General features: G+C 41.3%; 1 protein-coding gene and 1 pseudogene across 4 annotated transcripts in view; one reads left to right on the forward strand and one right to left on the reverse strand.

The window, feature by feature from the left end:
- Positions 1-347: 347 nt before the first annotated feature.
- Positions 348-24,050, reverse strand: part of EYA4 (EYA transcriptional coactivator and phosphatase 4) — a 255,400-nt gene continuing 231,697 nt past the window's right edge. For all 4 annotated transcript variants that reach the window (XM_037045715.1, XM_037045714.1, XM_037045712.1 and 1 more), the window contains 7 exons: positions 21,118-21,207; positions 15,578-15,636; positions 15,310-15,470; positions 12,937-13,051; positions 8,939-9,060; positions 6,860-6,960; positions 348-3,326 (listed from right to left, as the gene is read on the reverse strand). In XM_037045715.1, the coding sequence (XP_036901610.1) occupies positions 3,246-3,326; positions 6,860-6,960; positions 8,939-9,060; positions 12,937-13,051; positions 15,310-15,470; positions 15,578-15,636; positions 21,118-21,207 (729 nt within the window). In that variant the 3' untranslated portion in view covers positions 348-3,245. The remainder of the gene's footprint in view (positions 3,327-6,859; positions 6,961-8,938; positions 9,061-12,936; positions 13,052-15,309; positions 15,471-15,577; positions 15,637-21,117; positions 21,208-24,050) is intronic.
- LOC118986755 (10 kDa heat shock protein, mitochondrial-like) lies at positions 15,674-17,573 on the forward strand (annotated as a pseudogene).

The following is a 24,050-nucleotide window of genomic DNA, read 5'->3' on the forward strand; positions in this document are numbered from 1 at the left end:
ATTTATTGAGAAATAGTAAAGATATACATATTTTTACAAGCTTTTAATATTAATTTACATTTCTTTAAATTATGTAGGCCCCATAATCTATATTTTACTAATACATAACAGAAACCCTTGACTTTGACTGTGAGATCTCCATCATGCTACCATAGTAAGGAGTCAAAATGCAACTTTGGCTCATGATGCTTAAGCTTGTTTTTTAAAGAAATCCTAAATGCCATATTCACTGAGAATGTAGGCTCGTCATAAACAAATGAGCTTTAAAAAAGTCCATACCAGAGAATGCTGTTGACACTATTTTGCATCTTAGTTCACCAGAGACCAAGGGAAAAATTTTTTTAGAGTTATTATCTACTTTTTGTGCACAAACTGCATGATTCTAAATGTTTGATTTTTGCCTCTAAGTTTGATTTACAAACTTTCTCTGGGGTATCACGACGTAACCTTGTATGCTATAGTATTATACCAGCCACCTATCTTGATATTTCAGATGCAACACAAGATGGTTACCTTTCCTAGTCATATACCACATTTGTACATAAAGTAGCCATAAACTCATTTAAGTTGCAGAATATTTTTCAAACTTGTTTACCATAAGGCACAATATTCTATAGGTAAATAGAATGTGGATATTGCCAAAGGGGCTGGTGGCTTGTTGGTTAACATTTTTCCACATCAAAAAGGAAGAGGATCTTCTGTTACTAAGGTGGGAAGGGAAGGGTCCTATTCTGAGCATGCTCAAAGTCATGTGACCAGTGTGATGCTGGTTCATTGGCCTGCTCCACTGTTGTGACGGACCAGCTCTTCTCCTTGGACCTACCTAGCCTTCAGGTTTTGTGCTGGCAGCCTTTTCTGAACCCACAATCAGAGGAGAAGCTGTGTGTGAGAAACAGCACAGGGGGAGGCCATCAGCGACCCTTTCCTTTGCCCTCTAAGGGCTTGTTCCTCTGTGTGCCTGCAGGCTTAGCGGCGTAAGAAGCCTTGCTTGCTTGACATGAAAAATTTGGATGTAATGCCACAATTCTGTCATTTAAAGAAATTGGCTGTACAGTAAAGATAATCTTGTTTTATTCACAGTAATAAATATTTAAGGTTTTAGTGCACAGAATATAATTATTGATAATCAACGCAGCTCTTTAATTTTCAAACTGTTATTTTCAAGCTAAAGGCTAACAGAAACATAGAATTATTATTATTATTATTATTATTATTAGCATTCCAACCTTAATTTGTCTGCAACTGTACTTAGGGCAGAGGTAGCCACAGGCTACAAAATTTAAAGTTTAAGGTTTGCATGATGAAATCACAATCCGATGTAAAATTGGATCTCACTCTCTTTCTGCCCAATGTAAACATGGCCTTTGCATTTGGTAAAGAAATACAGGTGTATAGCCTGAAAAATAAAATCACATTTCTACACTGAATGTTGTGACCGGTGTGCAAGGCACTGACCTTAGGGGAGCCACTGAAGCCACCTCAGAAGGTGAGCTATCACAACCAGCCTCGGGTCAGGGGCACTGGCTGGTGGCTGGACTCCAGTCCCACGTTACGACTTTTTAAACACAGGACTGCAGGTGCAGACATCATGCAAACACTCCTAGATTGTGAAGGCTTAAATTTCCACAAGGGAAATCATGTCACACAAAATGACAGGAGAACCTGTATCATGTTCCTAACATGGGCTACACACCAAGGAAAAAAAACATGCAAACACAACGATGCCAGGTTCCCCTTGCAATGAATGCGGTTCATTGTGCAGTAACAGCGCAGGTAGAAACTAAGGTACGCAGGTCTGCAGTGGAGGGAAACTGGATTGATGTGTCAAGACAGAGAACCAGGTACTATTCCACTGTTGTAATTTCAGCACTGCTGCCAAGGTGCGGCTCACTTGCTAATTTATTTTATGATGATATTCTAGGTAATATTTTCATTGAGTCACTTTTTTCCTAAGAAGCCATCTGGGGCATCCACCTTCCACTACCAGGGACACTTCATTTTTGCAATGGCATTGGCAAAATATGCACTTAGCTTTATTGTCAGCCATGTTTACTCAAGGTGAATTCCAAACCATCTCCCTGGCTTATTCTAAGAAAGTTTGGGTGATATTTGCTTATCATTTTTATAAAAATATTTTCTTCTATGCAACTTACACTTATCAAAAAGTCAAACTTAAAACAGTGCAAGTCGTCATGAATATGGCTCTTAGTTTTCTCCAATAAAACTGTCGAAAGGGTACTCAGGACTTCAACACACATTTCACTTTCTAAGTAAAGGTCCCACAGTCTTTCCCAAACCTCCTGCTTCTGGTTGGATGCACTAATAGTTGCCTCATATAATTATTGGAATTATTAAGAACCCAAATAAAACACAAGCTTTCTTTTATTATTATTGTTTTGTTATAGCAACAAATACTCAGTCTCTTGCTGATGTAGTATTAAGCTCTGATAGCTTGAATTTTAAATTTGGTCATGTTAAGAATGATCACAGAGGTTTTTGTTTTTCATTATCTACAGAGATTTTCAACCAAAGTCACATTGTAACGCACAAATGCTGTCTTGTCTTTAAGGCACAACACATCAGTATGAACATTCTGCTTGCCAAACTTAAAAAAAGAGACGATATCAGATTCCCATTTCCCCTCCCTCATCCCTCCCCAAACAAATGAAAGAAAAATTGCATCCACTTTCAAAGTCAGCTGCTAATAAAGTCACAGTAAATTATTTTCATCAATAATTTACACAAATTACAGGTCTAGATAGGACTGTCCTTACACAGTCTGAGTGCATTCCAATTCAGATTTTCTGGGCTAGGTAGGCTAAAGTCAGATTCAAACCTCCGGGCTGAGAGGGTCTCCCATGTTGAGGAATGTTGTTGCAAACCACCTTGTCAGACGGAGCAGGTGGGGCTGCGTCACCGGGGTCTGAGCTCTTTGCTAAAGCTGTTAATTCCAGTTAGGACTCATTTCCGTATGTACCAGCAACCTCCACAGATTCTTATTTTTTTGTTAAATCATTAAAGTGTTGTGAATATAAGACCATAGAGCTTCCTTTCGGTAGTGCTAAAGTTTAATTCCATTCAGCAATCTGAATTCTTCATTCTGGAATTTTCATTCCAAATATGATTTCATCCTTTAAGACAATTTATATGTGTAAAGCCAGAGGCATTGAATCACACATAAAAATTCAGTGTACTTGAAATATTAAAAAAAACAACAACAACGGATCTCCAGCTGGAGAACACAGTTACAAATATTCTAATTCCAGTGCTTGATGTAGAGCCAAGAGGTCTGAGTGACTTGATATCCTCCAAAAGGGCATGTTGTGCTGTGCGGTTACGGGGGAGGGGTGGGAGAGAGAAGGGGAAGGAACAGAGAGAAATCATGACTATTGTCTCAATGAAGCAGCCATACCCACAAGGATGGGCAGTCCACCCAAGTTCAAGGGAGGGATTTTGAGATAGGGATGATCGTATCCGAAGGCTGGGTAGCATCCATATGGCATTGTCACAATAACAGAGAAATAGATCTGAACTGGATTGCAATGATAGGAAAAGCAAATATGGGGATTTCTTAGGTAGCTGAACACTTATTCTGCAAGGACATCACCCACAGCAGCACCTGGGAAAGCAGCATGGCCTCAAAATCCCAGGCAGCTGATGGGAGGCAACTTTTAATCACTGCATCACTCCCCAAGTTTCACCTCTCAGTCAAAAATTACAGTGGAGCCCTGACTGGTGTAGCTCAGTGGATTGAACGTGGGCCTGCGAACCACATGATCGAGGTTCAATTCCCAGTCAGGGCACATGCCTGGGTTGCAGGCCAGTTCCCAGCAGGGGACTCACGAGAGGCAACCATACATTGCTATTTCTCTCCTTCCCTCCCCCTCTAAAGATAAATAAATAAAATATTTAAAAAACACTGGAACATGATAAACTTCCTAAGCCCCAGGTCTTTTGCCCTTCTGAGAGGAAAAGAGTGAATCCCTTTCTACGTAAAAGAATAACTTGCAGCTGGACTATCGGAGGACAAAGTAGAAAATGATGTGGGATGGCCAACTTTCTTACTGCTCTGGGGTGACCAATGGTCGGTGGAGCTGACTGATCTGCTTCACTGATGGGACTGAGAGACACTAGCGACCGCGCTCGCTGGCGGGGACACATGCTAGGACGCAGCAGTGGGTTCTTGTGGGGCAAAGAGCCTTAGACATCCCAATGGCTTGTGGCCCCACAAAGATTTGCCATTATATGGTATACAATGGTATCAAAATTTCACAGAAGGACATGATCGGAACAAGTGTATAAAATGACTCCACTGTGAGTGATAATGAAAAAAAGGAACTCTGCAGTGGAGCAATGAACAAAATCAAAGCATTATTTGTAAGTTTTGACCGATGACATCTTATAGAATATATAGATATGTGTGTATATAATACATCTTTATGTATATAAGGAAATACATTTGTAGAAAAATGGGGAATAAATTTTATGACCAAATTAAGCATTAAAGTACTAATCACGATCACTATATAATTCTTTGCTGTCTAGTATGATAGTCACTAGTCCCACGTGGGCACTAAGTGCTTAAAGTGTGGCTTTTCTGGTTCAAAACATAGATTGAGTTTCAAAGACTTAGGATGTAAAAAAAAGAATGTAAATTTCTTATTAATAATTTTTATAATTGTTAGGTGTTGAGATAGTAACTTTTGGATATATTGGGTTAAAGTATATTACTACAGTTAATTCTGTCCAATTTTACTTTTAAAAAATGTGGCTTCTAGAAAATTTAAAATTATAAATATGGTTTGTATTATATATTTCTATAAGGGAGTTTACTTATACACTACTTTTCCTAAACTTTGAAATTTTTTCTTCAATTTACAAAAACCCCTATGTTTTTAGATCAAATTAGACACAGAAATTCACTCAGAAGTACTTTCTTTTTCATTCAGCTCAGATCTATTTGTAATAACAAAGTAGTACTTAATATTTCTGCACATGCGATTACAGCTACATTCAAAGAAAGGCATGCATTATGGGCACCACAGAAACCAGCCACCTGTGTTTCAGAATAGAATGATAAGCCTTCACCATCACCAAAACTGTACCTACATAAACAACCATTTGGAAACAGCATTCTATCCGAGGTTCTCATGCTCTTGGGGTCATGCCTTGTCTCCTGAAGTTTTAGGTGTAAAGCAGAAGCTATAACCACTGGCACACCAAATCTAATTCTTCATGCCATGGATAAATGGGGTATATGTTTTAATTTTCTAAGGCACATACTGTTTCAGGTTTGGAAAGGTGAATTTTTTCAGCCTTTACACAAATATATGTGAATTTCACATAGGCTAAATAAAAGACATGAGCAATAAAATCTTCGCCGCAGTGACCACATTCACTGTTATTTGCTGCGTGTGCTTATGGTGCCAATACGAGAACAGAAACATGGACTCAGGACACTGACAAACTCCAGAAGGTGTCTGCACTGAGTGCAGCTGGAAGGAATTCAAACAGCAGTCAGCAAAGAAAGTTGTGCTTCTTGAGGCTGCATCCACAGAGTCAGGGTGCTTCCAGGGTCACTGACACTGACTAGGACCGAGGTGCTTCGTGGGAAGCTGAGCCTGCCAGGCTCTCTCAAGGTCAACGGCTTCCAACACATAGCCAGACCTTCTCAAGTGCGTGCTCTTCCCCTTTCTCCATTTTGCTTGATTTGAGTTGACTATGCACACAGATCACTTCCTTTCCCTTTTTATGACAGCTCTAAACTTACAGAGGACGCTGGTTATGTCATTATTTTTTTAAAACAAAAATCAAGTAAGCACTTCAGCACATGTAAGTGTTTAGTGAAAACTTTATTAGATGATGATTTGAAATCTCCTCAGGATATGGAGGGCAACATTCTTTCTACGTGAAACAATGTAAGTGGATATGTCATTGTTTCGAAATATTAATTCATCATTTTGCTTTGTTTTATAAATGATATGACTTTTATCCTGGCTAGATAATAGTTTTGCTATCATTCGAAGAAGGAAGCAGTAAATCTCTGCTGTGTTGACTGATAGTCCCGTGTCTGGGCCAATCCTGATATCATTCCTCTTTTGATCTTGGACCAACTATTTAATAGTTTTTTAACTGCCTTGATTTCTTCTGCAGAAATATGGGCCAGATGAAAAGGCTTATTTAAATACCTGGGGCCTATGAGATCTTCTGAATATGTTCAAAGCCAGCTGCTTGGCTTCATGCGTGTACCAACGGCTCACCAAAATAGACAACGCTCTTGTAGAAGATGTGGGGCATGTGGTCTCTAAGCCTCTACCACAGGTTGGCACAAAAGGATCTGAGTAGTGCATCCCATTCCAATAACACTTATTAAATTTTCTCACATCAGTTTCTGCCTCAGCTATTAAATCTACCCTAGCATTTGTCATCAGGGAGCACACGCACTACCAGCCACTCCCAAGGACCATATGGCATAGAGGACGGACGAGGAAGAGGGTAAGAACTGAATCCCAGAATTTTCTACAAAGCTCATTAAACTTCTTTGTATTGTGAAATTCTGTGTGCTTAAAATGGTTGCATCTTCCCCTTCTTTCTTACAGTCCATCATATCAATGTGTGTTATACATACACACACAAATAAATATAAATTTTCCTGTATTTCCTATTGAATTTCAGGCAAAAAAAATGCTAGACTCCAAATGGTTTATTTGAATGTAAGTATTGACCTTCTCATGCTCTTACCACTTTGCATCTATAAATTTAAATCATTTATCAAGCTGCCATTGGACCAAACTATAGGAATGCAAACAAAAAAGCTTGCATCAGAAGAATCACACCAACATTGTTTGAGACGGGTTACCTTTTTTGCTGCCTGTTCTTCTTCTACACCATCCCCAATTACAACATATACTACTTTTCTGCCAAACCTTTGCATTATTCGTTCAAAGCAACTTTCTTTTCCTGGAAGATAAATGAGATAAAGTTCAGAGTGAAGTTACCTGGTTAGCGGCATGCTCCTCATCTCGGCCATCTCCAATCACAACATAAGTTATGTTAGTGCCAAATCTGGACACTATACGCTCAAAACAGCTTTCCTTGCCTGAAAAACAATGTACTGCTTATTCTTCCAGCCATTGCATTCATTAACCTGAAGATTCACATAAAGTGTTAAATTAATTTCTCTTGAACATCCATCAGTCACTTAAACTAGCTTGCAAGCTCTGGGTTAATGAAATCAACAAATATGTTTGAATAATTTAAGTCTTTACTCGGGACAGATTGTTCAACAAATGTGTTCCATGCTTCAACAAATCTGTAGGATTAAGCATTTGACCCAGAGAAAATGTTAGTATCTCCTGCTCAGCCGAAAGGGTGTCCAAACAATCTTACCAGCAACTGTAAGTTTTAACACTTACCTTTCCATTCCATATATCAATTTTATCCAGTTTTTAAAAAAAAGTACAGATAAGCCAGCTGAAAATACTGTGAACTACCAAAGGTTCACCGTAAGGAAAGAGGGTATACTAAGATGTGAATTTACCTTATACATAACTTTTTCTTCAAGTGGCTGGGAGCTAGTTTGCTCAGACTGAGTGAACTGGGTGCCGTTTGAGCCACAGCCTTGGGGACATTAGTGCCCTCTGACTGCACTATGGGAATAATACCACGGAATCTCTACGAGCTCTTCATCTTTGTAACCTTGGCATGAGTCTCTGAATTTCATTCCCAGAATGTTCATGAAGTCATGGCTACACTTTGCCATGTGTCTTAATCTGAGAGTTCCAAAAAAATAATGGCTTAAAGGAAAACATGAAAATGACTTTTCAGATTAAACGCTAGGAATAATTTGCCAGTAAGAAAAATATTGTCTTTCTTAGAAGAAATGTTTACCCTCATAGAAAATGATTTGATTTGTTATAAAGCAAAGTTCTATGTATTGATCCTGCTAGCACGAATACAGACGCTTACGTAAAAATGAAAGGGGCTGACACTGGGGCTCTGAACTTAGTGCTTATTACAAGGTAGGCCTGGCCTGACCAAAGCTGTGCCCTCGCTAACCATGGTCCTAAAACAGCTGCAGCCGGGGGCTCCTTTTGCCTCAGTCAGTGTCAAAGCTCGAAAAGGCCCAGGGCAGGTTATTTTTGGGAGGGGATTTTAGGATTTTGAACTTCTGTTGTCAAAGTGCCAGAGCCTAAATTTGTTGACCTTCAGGCCACGTGACACAACCCATCTATTTCCCCAGGCATTTCCTTGACAGACAGGGAGAACTTGAGCTGTTTTCTTTGAACTCTTTCAGGGTGGCAGGCTTGATGGAGTTCTGCTTTTGCAAGTTTGCTAGACGTCTTAGTGTGTGAAAGGCACTGGAAAGCCCAAGACGGCCCCACAGATGGACATGCCCCAAAGAAGCAAGGCTGTTGTCCTCTGACTGCTACTGAGCGTTTTTGGAAATGGGGGTTTCCAGTCACTCCTGGGTTATGATTGTTCCAAGTATGTTTTCTAATCCATGAAATCAACTTTTTCCCCCCAGGAATTAAGGACACTACTTCAATACATCTGATACTCCCCTGCCAAAGTAAGACTTTTGTGTTAGATTCAGATTACATATGCAAGGATAAAATACTATGTGCCGTATTGAGTAAAACGCTAAATACCATGGATAGAAATTCCGTGTATTATTCAGATAGCATGTGACATCATGATAGATACATAATGAGTCAGAACCATCCAGATGCTGAGTTTGGGCAACAGTTTTCACGTGTAAAATTTGCACGTGTATAATGAGCTGCAGGGGACTCCGTTACTGAGGGCTACCTGAATTTGCTTGATATTCTAACAGAAAATTGATGAAACAGGAAATCATTCAGGGACACACATCAAGAAAATCCCCCAAACACAGAAGTGAACACATTTCATACAGATTTAGAAGCAATCGTCTTACCTATTTTAGTTGCACTGTAAATATTCTCAATGGGGAAAGCACCTCCTAAACTATAGAGCAGAACCTTCGCGAGTGCTGGGATCAGCTGGGTTGTCGTTACCAAGACATTTACGCAGTTACTCCTAAAACAGGGAGGAAATATGCACATTTGTTTTCTAGTACTAAATAGATTCTATCAGTACAGATTTTAAACTACCACTGTGGTCTCTCAATTCCATAATAAATAGCACCTGATAACCTAACTTTCTATCATTCAAGGAGTGCCTACCACCTGGCAGGCACTGTGACAGACTCCAGGAATACTCTTCAAAATGGGGGACATGGAAGGAAATGGGCAAGACGAAGTTGTGGGTGTATGATGTTTTTCTCTCCCTCTGAGTCACAGACGGCTATGGAGAGAGACACGTAAACAGACACCTGCAATACTAAATGTGTTCTGTAATATTATACATATCTCGTCAGGTCCCTGTGGAACCTCAGAGAAGAACACCTACCTCCGCCTCTACACCTGCCTACACCACCCATGCGAAGGTTATCAGAGGGAGGGTGGCCTAGCTCTGACTTTTAGAAGCATCCAGAGCATAAATAAATAAATAAATAACCCCAGAGCCGGTGTTTTTTTAGGGTGCTAGGGCTCAGTGTCCCCGTTTTCAGTTCCTGGAAGAGTAGAGGACACAGGTAGAAAGAAAGTGAGAGGGTGGGCAAGGGGAGTTCCGGGATTTTGTACCAGTAATAATAGTGCAGAGAGTCCGTCAAGGGGCTGGCAGAGGGTGGGGGGCCCTGAAGAAGAAAAAGTGGAGCGGACCCTTACTCAGCCCAGACGGGGCTGAATCCCTGAGTCAACACCAAAGGCAACACCAAAGGCAAATTGTGTTGAGTGGCTGAAGTTTTAATTCTCCCCAAACACCCTACCCTTTGAGAGTGAGATCCCCTTTCTGAAATTTACAGCTATTTCTTTCATGAAAGTACTGGGGTGGAAGAAAAGAAAGAACTCCCAAAGAGCAGGAAAAGCTGTGAATCGGAGATCCGGGGAGAAGGGACCGCAGGGAAATGGGGCCATCCTGCTTTGCGGGACCCCAAACCACACCTGGGAAACGGAATCAGAAGGCACGCTGCTATGCACCTTTCTCTATTAGACTTTCTGTACCGCGGGACTTCAGGGCATATTCATGAGAGCTGCCAAACATGCTCTAGAATTCTCTAGATTCATTTTCGGGAACCGGGCCTTCACAGCAACTTAGAAGAGCAAGTCGAGTGCGGATTCATCCAGGGCACTCCCAGCCCTCAGTACATTCACTATTAGGCCTAGACTCTTCCACATGTCATGTGTAAGGAAAAGCTGCAGTTCCCTCAAAAACAATGACAACACCGTGGTAAGTATGACCTTTTGTAAGATTTTCATTTCTCAGTGATCTCCACAGATACCTGGTTTTATTTATAATAGGAGCTCTGAGCCCTGGAGCAAATGATGATGCCATCCACTTACCGGAGATAAAGAAACAGGGTTCTAGAGGCAGAAGTTTAATAAATATCATCAATATAACCCTGAATTTGACTGATGAGGAAAAGAAAGACTGGGTTGCCTATTATCAGACAGAAAGTTCCCAACCAATGGCAAATTATGAAGAATGATACAGACACACATTAGTTTATTGTGTCACTTAAAGTTTTACATATTGTTTTGCCAAAAGAAGATGCTATTCAATGTCACGTGTAAAGGAAGATTGCAGAATGAAAACTTGGTGGAACAAAGCAAGCCAGAGACTTCTTAGTTCAGAGATGTGGCTTGGAACTCTTGCCTTGGCACGTACCCTGAGATCGTCGGACTTACATTGTTTCTTTTAAATTACAAACATTGACTATATTTATAAACTGCATCATATATTTGTAAAAGAGACAACAATAAAGAAGACAATGAAAAGCATCAGTTCCCTCCCCACCCAGAGATGCTTAACTGCTCTTCCTTCGGTGCTCTCACTTGCAGAGTTTCTGTTTGCACACAGGTTTTTCCCATTAGGGCCATACTGTGCACGCACGGTTGCATTCTGCCCTTTTCCATCTCTTTATAGCATGGGCTTATCCATTTGTCAGACTGTCTATTCTTTCCCCTCTCCCAACAAAACATTACGTGTGCAAAGTACTCTTTCATGTGGCTACAGCATCATTTTTAAGTTAACTGTAGTCACTCAGGTGGTTTTTGATTTCTCAATATTATAAATAATGCCACCTCCTGTATCATTTCCCAAAACATTTATTATATCCTTTGACCCTATTCATAGGAGACTGAGTCACAGGGTACAAACTTTGCTGAAGGCTCTGATCCCTGATTCATCCATGTTTCATATAAGCATCTGTTTTTCTGGTATCCAGACGCCTTGTGAAAATTACCAACCAGGTAATACAGGTGAACAACTTAGCACATGTCGTGGCACTTCAATCTTCAGTGCATAATGACTTACATCGCCCTTCCTTTCCTTGTTATGCCCAATTTCTTAAAAATCACACACTCATGTAGTTCTTTTAAGGCCGTGTGTTTAATAGTAGTCTCCATGCAACTACATTGAGTACAACATGTATATAATCTATATAATGATGCATTTTTAACTATCTAGGAGACTCTTTTTAGAAATAATAAAAGTTACTGTGCTTCTGCCCAGAGAAATGCACAGTCATGACACTTTGCCCATGATTTCAGGGGCTCGGGCATCCTCACACCCCAGCTCTCTGGACTGCTGGTCTCTGTGTCAGCAGCTCCAGAGATCATGGGACGGCAAGTCTCGCTGTCAGAGCACCTGTGACTGTTAGGTCCTCCCTGGAGCAGGAATCTCCTCCCCCACTCAGTCATCCTATATCTCTCCTTCACCAACACAGAGAAATGTAACTCATGTTCATTCAGCCTGATGTCTCCAGCAGCTGAATCAGTAGTATTGTTCTGCACAGGACCCTCCTTCAGAATGAACTCTGCGGTTTCTCCCTCCCACTGTTCCTTTCATGTGGCTTCAACAGCCCGAACCCTCTGGCCACTGAGACACACAATGCTTCCAATGTGCCACAGCTTGATGGGATGCATGCTCAGAACTGGGCGAAGTGCTCTGTCCTGGCTTCCCCAGCCTGACCCAGGAAGCTGCCCTCCCGCCCCTCCCCGCCCCACCTGGCCTCTGTGGTGTCAGGCAGTTGCTGGTCTCGGCCGGTGGACAGAAGTCGAGCACAGGATTGGACACACAATTTACTCTGTGTTCTGACCAGTGGCCTCTCCTTTTACTCTGTCAACATTTTTCTGTATCCCAACTCATTCAGTCTAAATATCCTCTTTTTTTGTGACTTTCGTGTTGCCCACGCTTTTCTAAGCAGGCTTTTATGTACTCATCTAACTTGGATATAAAACTAAGGAATAGAATAGTACAAAGATTCATCCCCACCCTACTAGCTATGTCTTTCCATATTTATATATTATTTCATTCACTAGCATTTATTGCACATGTTACTCAATAGTTATAAGTCTATTCAATTACATTATTGAGACTACCAAGTGAGCACTTCACCGTTTAGTTCAGAAAACACAGAGGTTACAATGTTTTGAGATTTTTCTCTTCCTTTTTTGATGCATTTAAGTCATGCCTATTATCTCTAATGACACAAGGACTTAACATGCCCACTCTTTGTAGAAGCAGCATTGTTTTATTTGGGCCATCCTCTCCGTTGCTTCCTCACCAACAGTGATATCCTTTTTTATTAGAAGTCACATGCTCTTCGCATGGGGATTATTTGTGGACATGAGGAGCAAAGGGTAGAGAGGGGATCTGTTTACCCCGAGGAGTGACAACCCCCATCCTTCACCCCAAAACACACACCCACACCGAAATCATGGGACTCGGTGAACCACTCAGTCCCTCTAGATGCTAAAATAGTCTAGGAATTAAAACATTCTCATATGAGCTGTGCTATTAGGACTACATCCTCAATACAATAAACAGAGAAATGGCGACAATGCCGCTTACCTAGTACTGATGATCGATAAAGACTTGAGTGCGTTCGTCAGCCAGGAGTCGGTCAGGCCTTCGATCTCTGCCCTTAGCTGTAGCCACGCGTCTCTCTTGGCTGGGCCAAGGAGTCCTGCAACACGGAGAGCAAGGCAGAGTCAGGAGGGGCCGGTGTCCCAAGGACACCCCGTTCATCTCCCCGCTGTCTAGCACCGGGCATTTTTATTCTGGCCTGTGTCAGGAATGGAGAGAGATACTGACTCATATCAGCACTGATCCTTCATTTCAGAATTGATTATCCATTTATTCGTTTCTCAAATACGTACTGAATAACCCCTAGATGTTGGGTACTGGGCTGTAACAGTGAGAAGGTCGGTCAGTGTCTGCCCTCCCTGAACCCAGAAGGTGGCCCCAGGGACATATCCCCTGGGTTGCTGTGGCCCACACGCTCCTGGGCCCCTCTCCAGGCTGGGCTGTCGCAAGTCTGGCGGGAGGGTTGGGGGCTGCCAGCCTCACATGAGGGTGACAGTACCTCGAACAGTGTGGCTCTCTGAAAAGGTTTACCATCTTAATAATCATGGTCATTACTACTTGGAAACCATAATAATGGCTTTATCATATGTAACTCATAGAATGTTTCTAATATTGGTATTAAAGCTAGAATGAATACTATGTTTTATTAGAAGTTAAGAATTGTGTTGAAAATCCTGAAGCATAGGACACAGTTTTAGACAATGGTTAGTGACTGTATTGAAGTTATGATAAGAAAAGAAATAGGCATCCTATTTTTTTATTTTAAGCCCTTCTTTTTATGGTAAAACAAGATATGCAAATCCATTACAAAAGAAAGTTTCTCATTTTAATTGCATTTCAGAATACTGGAAACACATATATAGGTGGGTAATTTTTTAAAATAAAAATTTATAGTTTTTATAAGTCTACTAAGTCTCACTTGTCTTTATTCTAATACAGAGATGCTAACCTGTCACTGAAAACGGACTCTCATGCTACTGTTTAAACTTTTTAAGATGTAAGATTATTTATTGGTAATCTTGCTACCTTGGAAATAATTTTAGTAAAACTCTTCAAAAAGGAAATAATAACATACCTTTATGTTAAACATTCAGATTTTCCAAACAGATATTTAAAGTTAAACACATTGCGCACAACTGATTTTAAGTATAATAATACCTATTTACTCAATTTTGATAAAAGTGCTTTGTACAGAGCAATAAAATGAATTAGGAAACATGAGGTGTCTCCCCAGGACCTTGGGCAAGTCAGTGCCCACAGGGGCCTATTTCTCATTTGGAAATGAAGGTTTTCCAGATGGAAGCTCCCTTTCGGTTCTAACATTATTACTGTGTGTGGCTCTACATTTTTTCCTTCTCTGGCCGTTATTGAGCATCTGCTGAGCATCTGTTACGTCCCTAAAGGCACTGGGGACAAGGTGATGGACATGTGGTCCCACCTTCCTGATGAGAATAGGTGTGTCTAATGAAGGTACTATAAACATTTTATTTCCTGTACTGTATTCTTTGACATACATGTGGCTATACATGTATACACGTATAGCATGCACAAGTGTATTTAGCTGTATCACTTAATTTTACTTCTGGTTTATGCTCCTCATTCATCCTTGTTTTTTTCATTTTCAAAAAAGTAACAAAAAAAATCCCTGGGAGAAAGCTCTTGTGTGACCTCATGGCTGACCTTAGGGGCTTGACCTAAAATTGATCCTAATAATAAGGTATCATTAAGGTTTATTAGATCAAAAAACGCATTCCAGATCTGAGTTTTGATGTCACAGGTTTTGCTCACCTGTATCAGTGAGTATAAAAGGACGGAGATAATACCTAGAAAGCACTTGAACTTATAAAAACTGTGGTGATAATCATAGTTCCCACGATATGTGGGAAAGATTACTGTCAGCTAACATGAAATTTTTTAAAGGATAAAATAGACTGCTTGAAGTCTTCAAAATGACAGAAAGCACTCGTTTATATTTATTTCCGGTAGGATCCCAGAAAGGTAAGGCTTGCTAACAGCTCCGTTTCTGAGCCTGGAGCCCTCCTCTGCGCAGGTGTTCCCACTGCCACCTCAGCTGCCCTGTGGGCTTTCACTGGTAGCGTCCCAGCTGAAGAAGGTAAACTAAAGGTCCTTCTGTTGATCTTGAGCCGATATCGGGGAATCGTAAGTTCCCAGTGCATTGGACAAAGCTGCACATGTTATGTGGCAGTTATATTCCCCGCCCCCGACTCCAAGATTAAACTTAAACTTCTGGATCAATGTAGGTCAGCATGGCCTCCTGATCATTTTTTTCATGATAGGATAGTTCAGATTCTACCTCTACCTCTAGTGCCTTTGTTCGATTTAAAAAGAAACACATACCTCCAACATTGTTCTTGTAGGTGTTGTATAATTCTTTTACTCTTCTGTAACGAAAAGCCAACTTCCTCATCCAGTCCACCCCTCCTCTTACACCTGTTGGCAAACAAAGGTTTGCACTACTTGCAGCTGCATGGAAGCCATCAGTTGCAAAACTGTAGGTACTGCAACACCCAAAATATATTAAAAAGAGATAAAAGAAATAATTACATGTGCAAAACTCCGTAGTTGAATTTCTGTAGGAAATAGCATACTAAAAGGCATGGCTTACCTTAAGTCCTGCCCATTATCATCAGAGGAAACATCATCTATATGAACTTGATCACACTCCTGTTAAAAACATTAGAAAAGTTATGTTTTTCAAACGATGCCTGCCACTGTAGCTGAAGGTTTCGCCACCTTTCCGTTATTATCAGGTTATGGCCAGCAGAGGGCAGCATTTGCCCACATATGCCACCATCGCCTGCTGAGAAAGGGCATCATTTCTACTCTGTCAAAACCTAAATTCAGAAGAGTACCATAAAAAGGGGCCTGGAAACGGATGGCATGCGGGTTTCTTTAGCGCAATTTAAAAAATAGTTTTAGTCTTAAGACTGTTGATAAGAAATTCTCTTTTGAATCTCTGTAATAATCCCTGGCGTTCCCTTTCAGCCATTTCTCCGCTCCGGCTGTGCGTACTGAGGAGCTAAATAAAGCAAGGCTGAGCTGAGGATACACAGAATTGCCTGGTCCCCGCGCGGGTGGCTGCTGTTCTTTATTAGTTGCCAAAGGGCCTGACGACACCGGTGAGCTCTGGGAGAGTTCTATGGCTCCCTGCCTTGCGCGGGGCTGGAGAGATCACGGAGGCACCATGTGGGTGTTAGTTTAAGTCCTGGTCTTTTAACCCAGGGGGAAAAATGCTAATACCCACAGATGGTGATGTTGTCGTTTTTCCTTTTGTTCAAGTTTTAAAATCTTTAAACTAAAAAAAGCCTTGAAAGTAAAAGGGAAATAATGAGGATTTACCACATCCAATGCGCTACCAACCCAGAGGAAAATAAACTTCAGGGATGGACACTCGACAACTGGTCTGATGTGACGCAGAGCAGGCTCAGGACAAACGGAGTGGTGACTTTTCTGTGTAAGAACTCAGTTCTTCGTCACTGTCCTTCTTCGCTATTATACACGACTTAAGGGTGAAGTCTGGCTAAGGCGTTAAAAACTTAGCACTTACTGACCTCAGATTAAATATGTTTTAGCCTTTTGGGCTTCTATCTCCCTCAAATTATTTCAGTCATTCTCTCAAATCCTGGTTGTATGCATAGTGCTTACCACTCAAAACCAATTAAAAATTATAAACTTTGAAAATAAGATGTCATCCTAAAAAGAAAAGGCTTTCCCTCTACTATTTGTCCTCATTGTAGACGCAAAAATATCTGGTAGTGAAATGTTTAATATCTTCTCTCCACCTTTTCACACCCGTTTCTTTTAAAAATGTAAAAACCTTAACAACGAGCCCAACCAATACAACTTTAGCATGTAAGTTGAAAATACATTAATTTTACATGAATACATTATGGGGCATTAATTTTCAATGTCCATGTGACCTACATCAATTATGGGTTAGGAACATTTTGAATAAATCTCTACCTATATTCCCAGGTAAGCAAGGAACCGGGAAATCGAACGTGGCTGGACGCTCCCTGAGGCAGCTGTTTGGGTCGCCTGGTTACCCTCCCCTCCCCTGCACGGAAGGCGCCATCGGTCAGAGTAATCACTCCACAGTTCTTAGTCGGATAAATGGCAGAAGTCTAGCCAAATTACAGTATTTGACAAAATGACCCCAGTCATTTAAATTTTCTAACAGAAAGCTATGGTGATATAAAATAACATTCTAGATGGTAAGAACCGAGAGAGGATACTGGTATCAGGACTGGAGGGAGGGTGAGGGAATGGGTCAGAAGAGCCAGGCCCACAGACACTGAGGCAGGACAAGCACTCAGAAAGCTTCCGCTCCCTTCTGACTGGCTATTCTTTGAAAGGAATACAGCCCAAACGTGAACTAAAGGAGGCGTTATGCTTCCAGAAAAGTCTCAGGGAAAAGTACTGCAAGCAGCAGTAGTAGCTGCTTGGGCTCCAAAGGAAAGAGTGAAAAGATTTAACCGGTTAGCATAAAAGTTGGAAATAAATTTCTTCTCCTAAAATACGGAGGCAGCCAAGTAGTTCTAGACGACAAGGATTAGTTCTTGCTTAGAGATGGTGACACTCTTGGTAAGTATGAAGACTGAATTAAATCACCATTGAATTGGCATCACTCAGGGCTGCTCATTTCTACCAGAAATGTGTTCTAAAATCTTTCATCAGGCAAATAATTTCCATGTCTCTCTTTTAAACAAACTAATAATATCCACAAAAAAGTTTGGAGGAAACTTTTATGACTTACCCTGGTAATTAGATGTTATTTCTATATTTAATATCCTCTCATCCTAATTTTTAGAGAAATTCCTCTGACATTTCAAGTATTAACTCACATGATTAATTTATACATTTTGCCCCCAAACTTATTTTTTTTTACTCTTGAGGACATCAGTATATCAAACTTATTGGACCGTGAGCTTCATATTTGAAGTTACGTTTGAGGTTTTTCCAAATGGAACTTCTCTAAATTTATGCCTAGTTGGCTATGCTTGTTGATTCTGGACTCTTGCCCGAGAATTACAGTCCAGTGAAAGAAACCTGAACTTCAATCACTTACACTTTTCAGAAAAATCTAAATAATTGTTCTTCAATTAGTTTTCTTTCACTCAGAGGGACTTTGCAGGAATAATTTTGACCAGCCCTGAAATGCTAAAAACCAGTGCAACGACGCTTTGACTTTAACAACCGTTAGTAGAAGAACTCCAACATTTGGGATAATTTGGGACTAATCCGAAATTCTTTAATTTTGCTTTATAAGGTGACTGCAACGTGGCGGCTGATCTTTATCAATTATAATCCGCAGCAGTCTCCGCCCACTTCTGGAGCCAGGCTCCCCGGTGCCTTCTTTTCTGGAAGTTATTTTAACTGAAAAAGCGTCTCATTGAAGCAGAGGCCCCCTCCTTTGGGGCAGCAGAGCCTCTGTAAGCGGGAAGGACGCAGCCCAGTGTCCACACGGGGATTTAAACTTGTGTCTTCTGAGGAGTTATGTGAGAGCAGCTGCTGCTACACATGTCGCAGCATCCATCGGAGGGTTGGAGGCTCAAATTAGATTTTTTTAGGTTAAGAAAAGAAACCTCGAGAGATTAAACACACAAGGAAACAAAAACATGATCGGCTAATGATGGAGTTACTCTCTTGAGGAATTCTCTTTGTCAGAAACAAAAATAGTTTAACGTCAGTCACGAGGCTCAGGACAATCTTTGCCTAGACGAGGTTCACTGAAACAAGAATCCGGCGAAAGCAGAGCTGGCTTTCAAACTCCGATGCGGAGGGGGAGTGGATGCGTATGTAACTGTACTGATTGGCCTTGAAAGCTACTGTTTAGATTTTATTAGCTTTAGAATTTATCTCACTTTAGGTCAGTAATAACCTTTTGAGTCTCCTAGGGCAGGTCATCTGAACGTACGTGTGTAGTGTGGCATGCGTGTGTATGGGCATGGATGAGAACTCAGCCAGTTTATATGCAATCATTTCTTTTCATTAAGTACAGTGAAGTTGCATACTATGTTTTAGTATTTGAGTCAAATAAAATTTTACCACATTCTAAAACATAACTAAAAAGCCATAGTCAAGGAAAGAAAGTCAGTACCACTTACTTTCTGTTAATATTTCTACCAAAGACCCTGCCAGGTATTTTAAAAACATATTTTGTACAGTATCTAACCCCAAATTAAAATGCTTAAAGCACCATAGCTGAGCCCATATTTCTGATATGCAAATATTCATATCACACTTGATGGAGGTATTTGCAAATTCATTATATGCTACTTTCATGTTCGCACGTTAGTTCTGTTAAAAGTTGGGTGGCAAATTTATTCCATCTGTCTTCCAATGTGCCAGTAAAACAGCAAATAGGTCACTTATTCCATTTATTTCTAGTAAAAAATAATTAATAAAGTGAAATAAAACCCATAAAATTTGGATAAAGCCACGTAAAACTTCCTTTTTTTGTCTTTTATAGGTTTGAAAGGACTAATAATCTTAGAATTCTCTTTAGAATGAGGGTAATCCATTTTAATCGACAGAAAAAACGAAGAAGTTATCACTCTATATAAAAAATTCAAGTTCCAAAAAAGGTTAAAATGTGTTTCCTATTATCGTGTATAGGTAAAACCATTCCGTACACTAGACAGGGATCAGTAGCAAGATTACTTTAAACCAGGTTTTGGAGAGGTGATAATTATTTCTTATTATGAAACTGGAACACTTGCCTAGAAATACTAATCTTGCATATGTCCATTAGGGAAAAAATACAACCTCTTTCCACAGACAGCGACTTTATTATCCAGGAAAAAGGGAGGCTCACTGCAGAGAAGCAGCACAGCGCTTAGGCACCCACCCCAGCGCGCACACTCACGAGGCGACCGCACAACACAGTTTTTGCGCTATGCCTCCTCTCTAACTAGAATTGGATTTAAGACCTTCTCGATTAAAACCAAACCAAACAACTCATTGAGGACTAACCTGGCATTTCTTTCACATGCTCTTCCGTGAATCTCGGCATGGGGTGGGGGCAGAAATAAGACAAGACCCCAGAGTTTCCCACCCCACTTCTCCCACCTGGCTGACAGGTGACCTTACACGTGACTCTCCTGCCTGGGAACCCAGTGATTCTGCTGCTACAAAAGAATGGGGTGAACACTGATTTCAAAAGGCTGTTAGTTACATAATAGAGATTCCAATATAAAATGTTGAACATAAGGTGAGAGTTCGGTACTAAAAATCTCTTCATAATATTGTAGACGAACACTTTTCTTCCACTGTGCAACCATGAGATAAAAAACAAATTATAAATATGACATTTAAAAGAGAAAAAGAGAAATCTCTTTCAGCACAGTGGTGCTTGACTGGGAGGTATGCCTGCCTCATGCCCAAGCTGCTGGGTTATTTCAAACTTTACTGTCCGAATGCCTAGTGACTCAGGTCATTAGCACCCAGATTATATCCTTATTCTGGTACCTATTAAGCTATCCTGAAGCTTTTTTTTTCTTGGGTCCTTCCATTTGGTTGTAGTTTTACTTTCTCTTCATTTCAGGTTGGAAATGGAAAGAAAAATTAGAAAGAGAGCGAGAAACAAATGCAACCGAACCAGCCAGCTGTGTGGTGTAAACAGCCCCAACACTGCTTCGCCTGAAAAGGGAGGAGATGAGGAAGGGTCACGTTGTCTAGAGTTAGGTGTCAGGTTATCTGCAAACTCAAGGACCCCTGCTAGTACCCTGAACACTATTTGTGACTACTGTCCAGTGATTAAACTAAAGGACATCCTGGTTTCTGTCCTGAAAAAGCTAATGCTGTTTCCAAAGGTGCAAATGGGTTGTGGTCGAGACATCAGAAGGACTCGGAGCAGCGGATGAGAGCGGTCACAACGTGGACAGCAGAGGAGACCGTCTGAGATGTTTTTGTCCTAAATATGTATATGGAAACATATACACCGCCAGTACCTATGTATAATTCATTAACTAAATTTAGCTTTGTTTATATTTCCATAGGCAGTGTCTCCCCTTCACAGAAGCTCTACTGTTCTCTTTGGCTGAATTTCTATCTTTCAGGTTTCTTGAGGTTATCTGGTTGATAGAGACCATCTGCGAGTTTTTATAGTTGGATACAACTGTTCTTACCCTTTAAAAGTCTTACCTCTAAATCATTAAAAAATAAATGTGTATCAGCAAGATTAAAAATCATTTCCTCCATTCGGAGTCCGAGGGTCACAGCCATGGGGGGGTCCTGAAAAAAACGCACACACAATGAGGTACAGTTTCAACACATACAGTTAGTATTTTAAATGTTTTTTAAAAATATTTTTAAGACTTTATTTATTTATCTTTAGAGGGAAAGGGAAGGAGAGAGGGAGAGAAATATCAATGCATGGTTGCCTCTTATGTGTCCCCTGCCGGGAACTGGCCTGCAACCCAGGCATGTGCCCTGACTGAGAATTGAACCGGTGACCCTTTAATTCGCAGGCCCACGCTTGATCCACTGAGCTACACCAGCTAGGGCAGTATTTAAAATGTTTTAAACAGTAAAAGGACTCAGGGACATGGGCAACCATGGTGGAGGGAGGAGCTGGGTGGAGGGAGGTGTAAGGAGACTAAATGGTAATGGAAAAATACAATAAAGATTTAATAAAAGATATTTTAAGTGCATATCGTTGTGGGGATGGGAAATGCCTGGATTTCTACCTAAGATCCAAGAGGTTTTCCAAGTATCTAAACAGGTGCCTTTCCAAAGGGCTTATCTAGAACGTAATTGCAGATACATCTGTGAATTTACAGGAATTTGCCTGGCAAATGTGACTCAGCTCTGTACGGAAAACCTACAGAAGCGAAGTGGTGGGCAGGAGCCAGCAGGAAAACCCATGGGTTTTCCCATGGGAATCAGCCCTAGAAAATGCATACTGATTGTTACGGCTTGCTCTTGCTAAAACTCCATCATCCTGGTCTAAAACAACCAATGTGTACTGTCTATCTTCAAGGTGATTTCCAAAGCTCGTGTGAATCTGCCCAAGGACAGAGCTACTCAGCTTGCCACCATTTCCCTCTGCATGTTATTTCCATTTCCTTGATTGTACCTAAAATGTAGACAATAATATCCTATGTAATAGATAATAAATCTTTTTCTGACGTAAGACCCAAGGAAAACAATAAAAGCCTGTGTAGACAAGGGTCGGGGCACTCTCCTCTCGAGACAGTGGCCGAAGCATCCAGAGACACTCTCCCCTTGAGAGAGTAGGCGTGCCCTTCCCTTTTTCTCCACAGGATTGTGGTCGCCTGTGCATTCATTCTCGCCGTCAGCCACAACAGGTGGACTCTGCTGGCCAGAGTCTGCCACAAATCTGGATGCAGATAAAGACGACCTAGCGCACATTTTCACAGGAAGCTACAGGTTCACGAGGGAGGAGGAGGAAAACAAACTAGCCCACAGGACCCAGTTTACATCCGCTCCTCGGAAAAGCCCTTTGGAGAAATGCACTGGATGGTATACTGAAGATGAAACAGACAGCTTAAGAAGAAGAAATGGCATCCTTTGGGGAATGATGACACATAAGAATTGGGGTTGGGAGACAAGAAGTTCTACCGGGGGGTTTTGCAGGACTGCAGCCAACAGTGCTGTGTGGGGTTGGGATAAGAAGTGCAGGCGGAGCACAGTGGACCTGCCACCGGGTATGACCAGCAGGCAGTATTGACCTGCATAGATGTGCAGCTTGGTCTGACCTGCCTTTGATCAAAGATGAAGAGAGAAGGGTCAAGGGTAACGAAAGGAACACTAGTAAACAAATGTAACCTAAGTAGAAAATACACACACTTAGAAGTTTAATGAAAGTAAGGGGCTTAGTACAGAGTCAGAGTGACTTAGCTTTTGTTTACAGAAACCAAAATACTATGCAACAGCAAGACGATGAGAATCAAGAGCTGAGGTGGTACTTCACCATGGCAACGACAGCTGAAGGCCTGGCAACGAGAGCTGTATGGCTTAATAGTAGAGAAGGTTTAGAGGTTGGCCTGGGGAAGTAACTCATGCTCAGACATTGGTTTCCACTGATCGGCGTTGGAACAATCTCTAAAGGGAACTGCGGCAGGTATGACCCTGAAGATCCAGAAAACAAAAAACCTAGAAGGAAGAAATCCTTAGAAATTGAGATCGGAATGAGCCTGATGTTAGTATGGAGAACATGGTTTTGAATAAAGCTGACAATTCTAGAAAGATACTATTGGTTTGGGCTGACCTCAGGTTATCTTGGAAGACCTCAGAAGGTGTTTTGGGTTGAGTGGCTGGGCCAGGAGCCAGACTTAAGGATGTTTTAAAAGTATTTTATGTGTTTTATTTTTAGAGTGAGGGGAGGGGAAGGAGAAAGAGTGGGAGAGAAACATCAATGTGTGGTTGCCTCTCATGTGTCCCTTACTGGGGACCTGGCCTGCAACCCAGGCATATGCCCTGACTGGGAATCGAACCAATGACCCTTTGCTTCACAGGCCTGTGCTCAATCCACTGAGCTACACCAGCCAGGGCCAGACTTAAGGATTTAAGGAGCAAGTCCTGAACTTGTGTTTTCAATGTTCTAATAAATGGCCTTTCAAGAAAAACATTTCAACTTGGAAAATGCAGTGCTTCTGTGACATTAATTTATGATAAAAACACGCAACTCAGGGCAGGCCCGGCAGTATCCATATGCACCCCAAACTTACTCCACTTAGCAAGCGGAAGCACCTCCTCACTCCACATCTGTGCTGCAGCGACCAAGTTTCTCCCTGGACCTCCTTCCATAAAGCTTTCAGGGGCCCACCCGAGCATGTAAACATATTTAAAGTGAGTGTCACCTCATATCCCGTCCTGCCTGAAACCTAGAGAACAGGAACTGAGTGCTAAGCTAAGAAAAGGAAGGTCACGGAGGTGTGTTGAGCAAAGCACGACTTGCCACGGGAGAGAGACAGGAAGAAAACAATATGTCGGACGTCTACACAGTTTTCTAATTGTTACGTCTCTTCTTCCTCAGAGACTTCTGTGGATTTCGTAGCTTGAGATTCTGCCTCCTTGAAAACAGATGCTCAGTGTTCACATGCTTGACGGCC

Source organism: Sturnira hondurensis, unplaced genomic scaffold, assembly GCF_014824575.4.
Source record: "Sturnira hondurensis isolate 20B ecotype Veracruz unplaced genomic scaffold, ASM1482457v3 Scaffold0004474, whole genome shotgun sequence".
In the NCBI taxonomy this organism is placed as follows: domain Eukaryota; kingdom Metazoa; phylum Chordata; class Mammalia; order Chiroptera; family Phyllostomidae; genus Sturnira; species Sturnira hondurensis.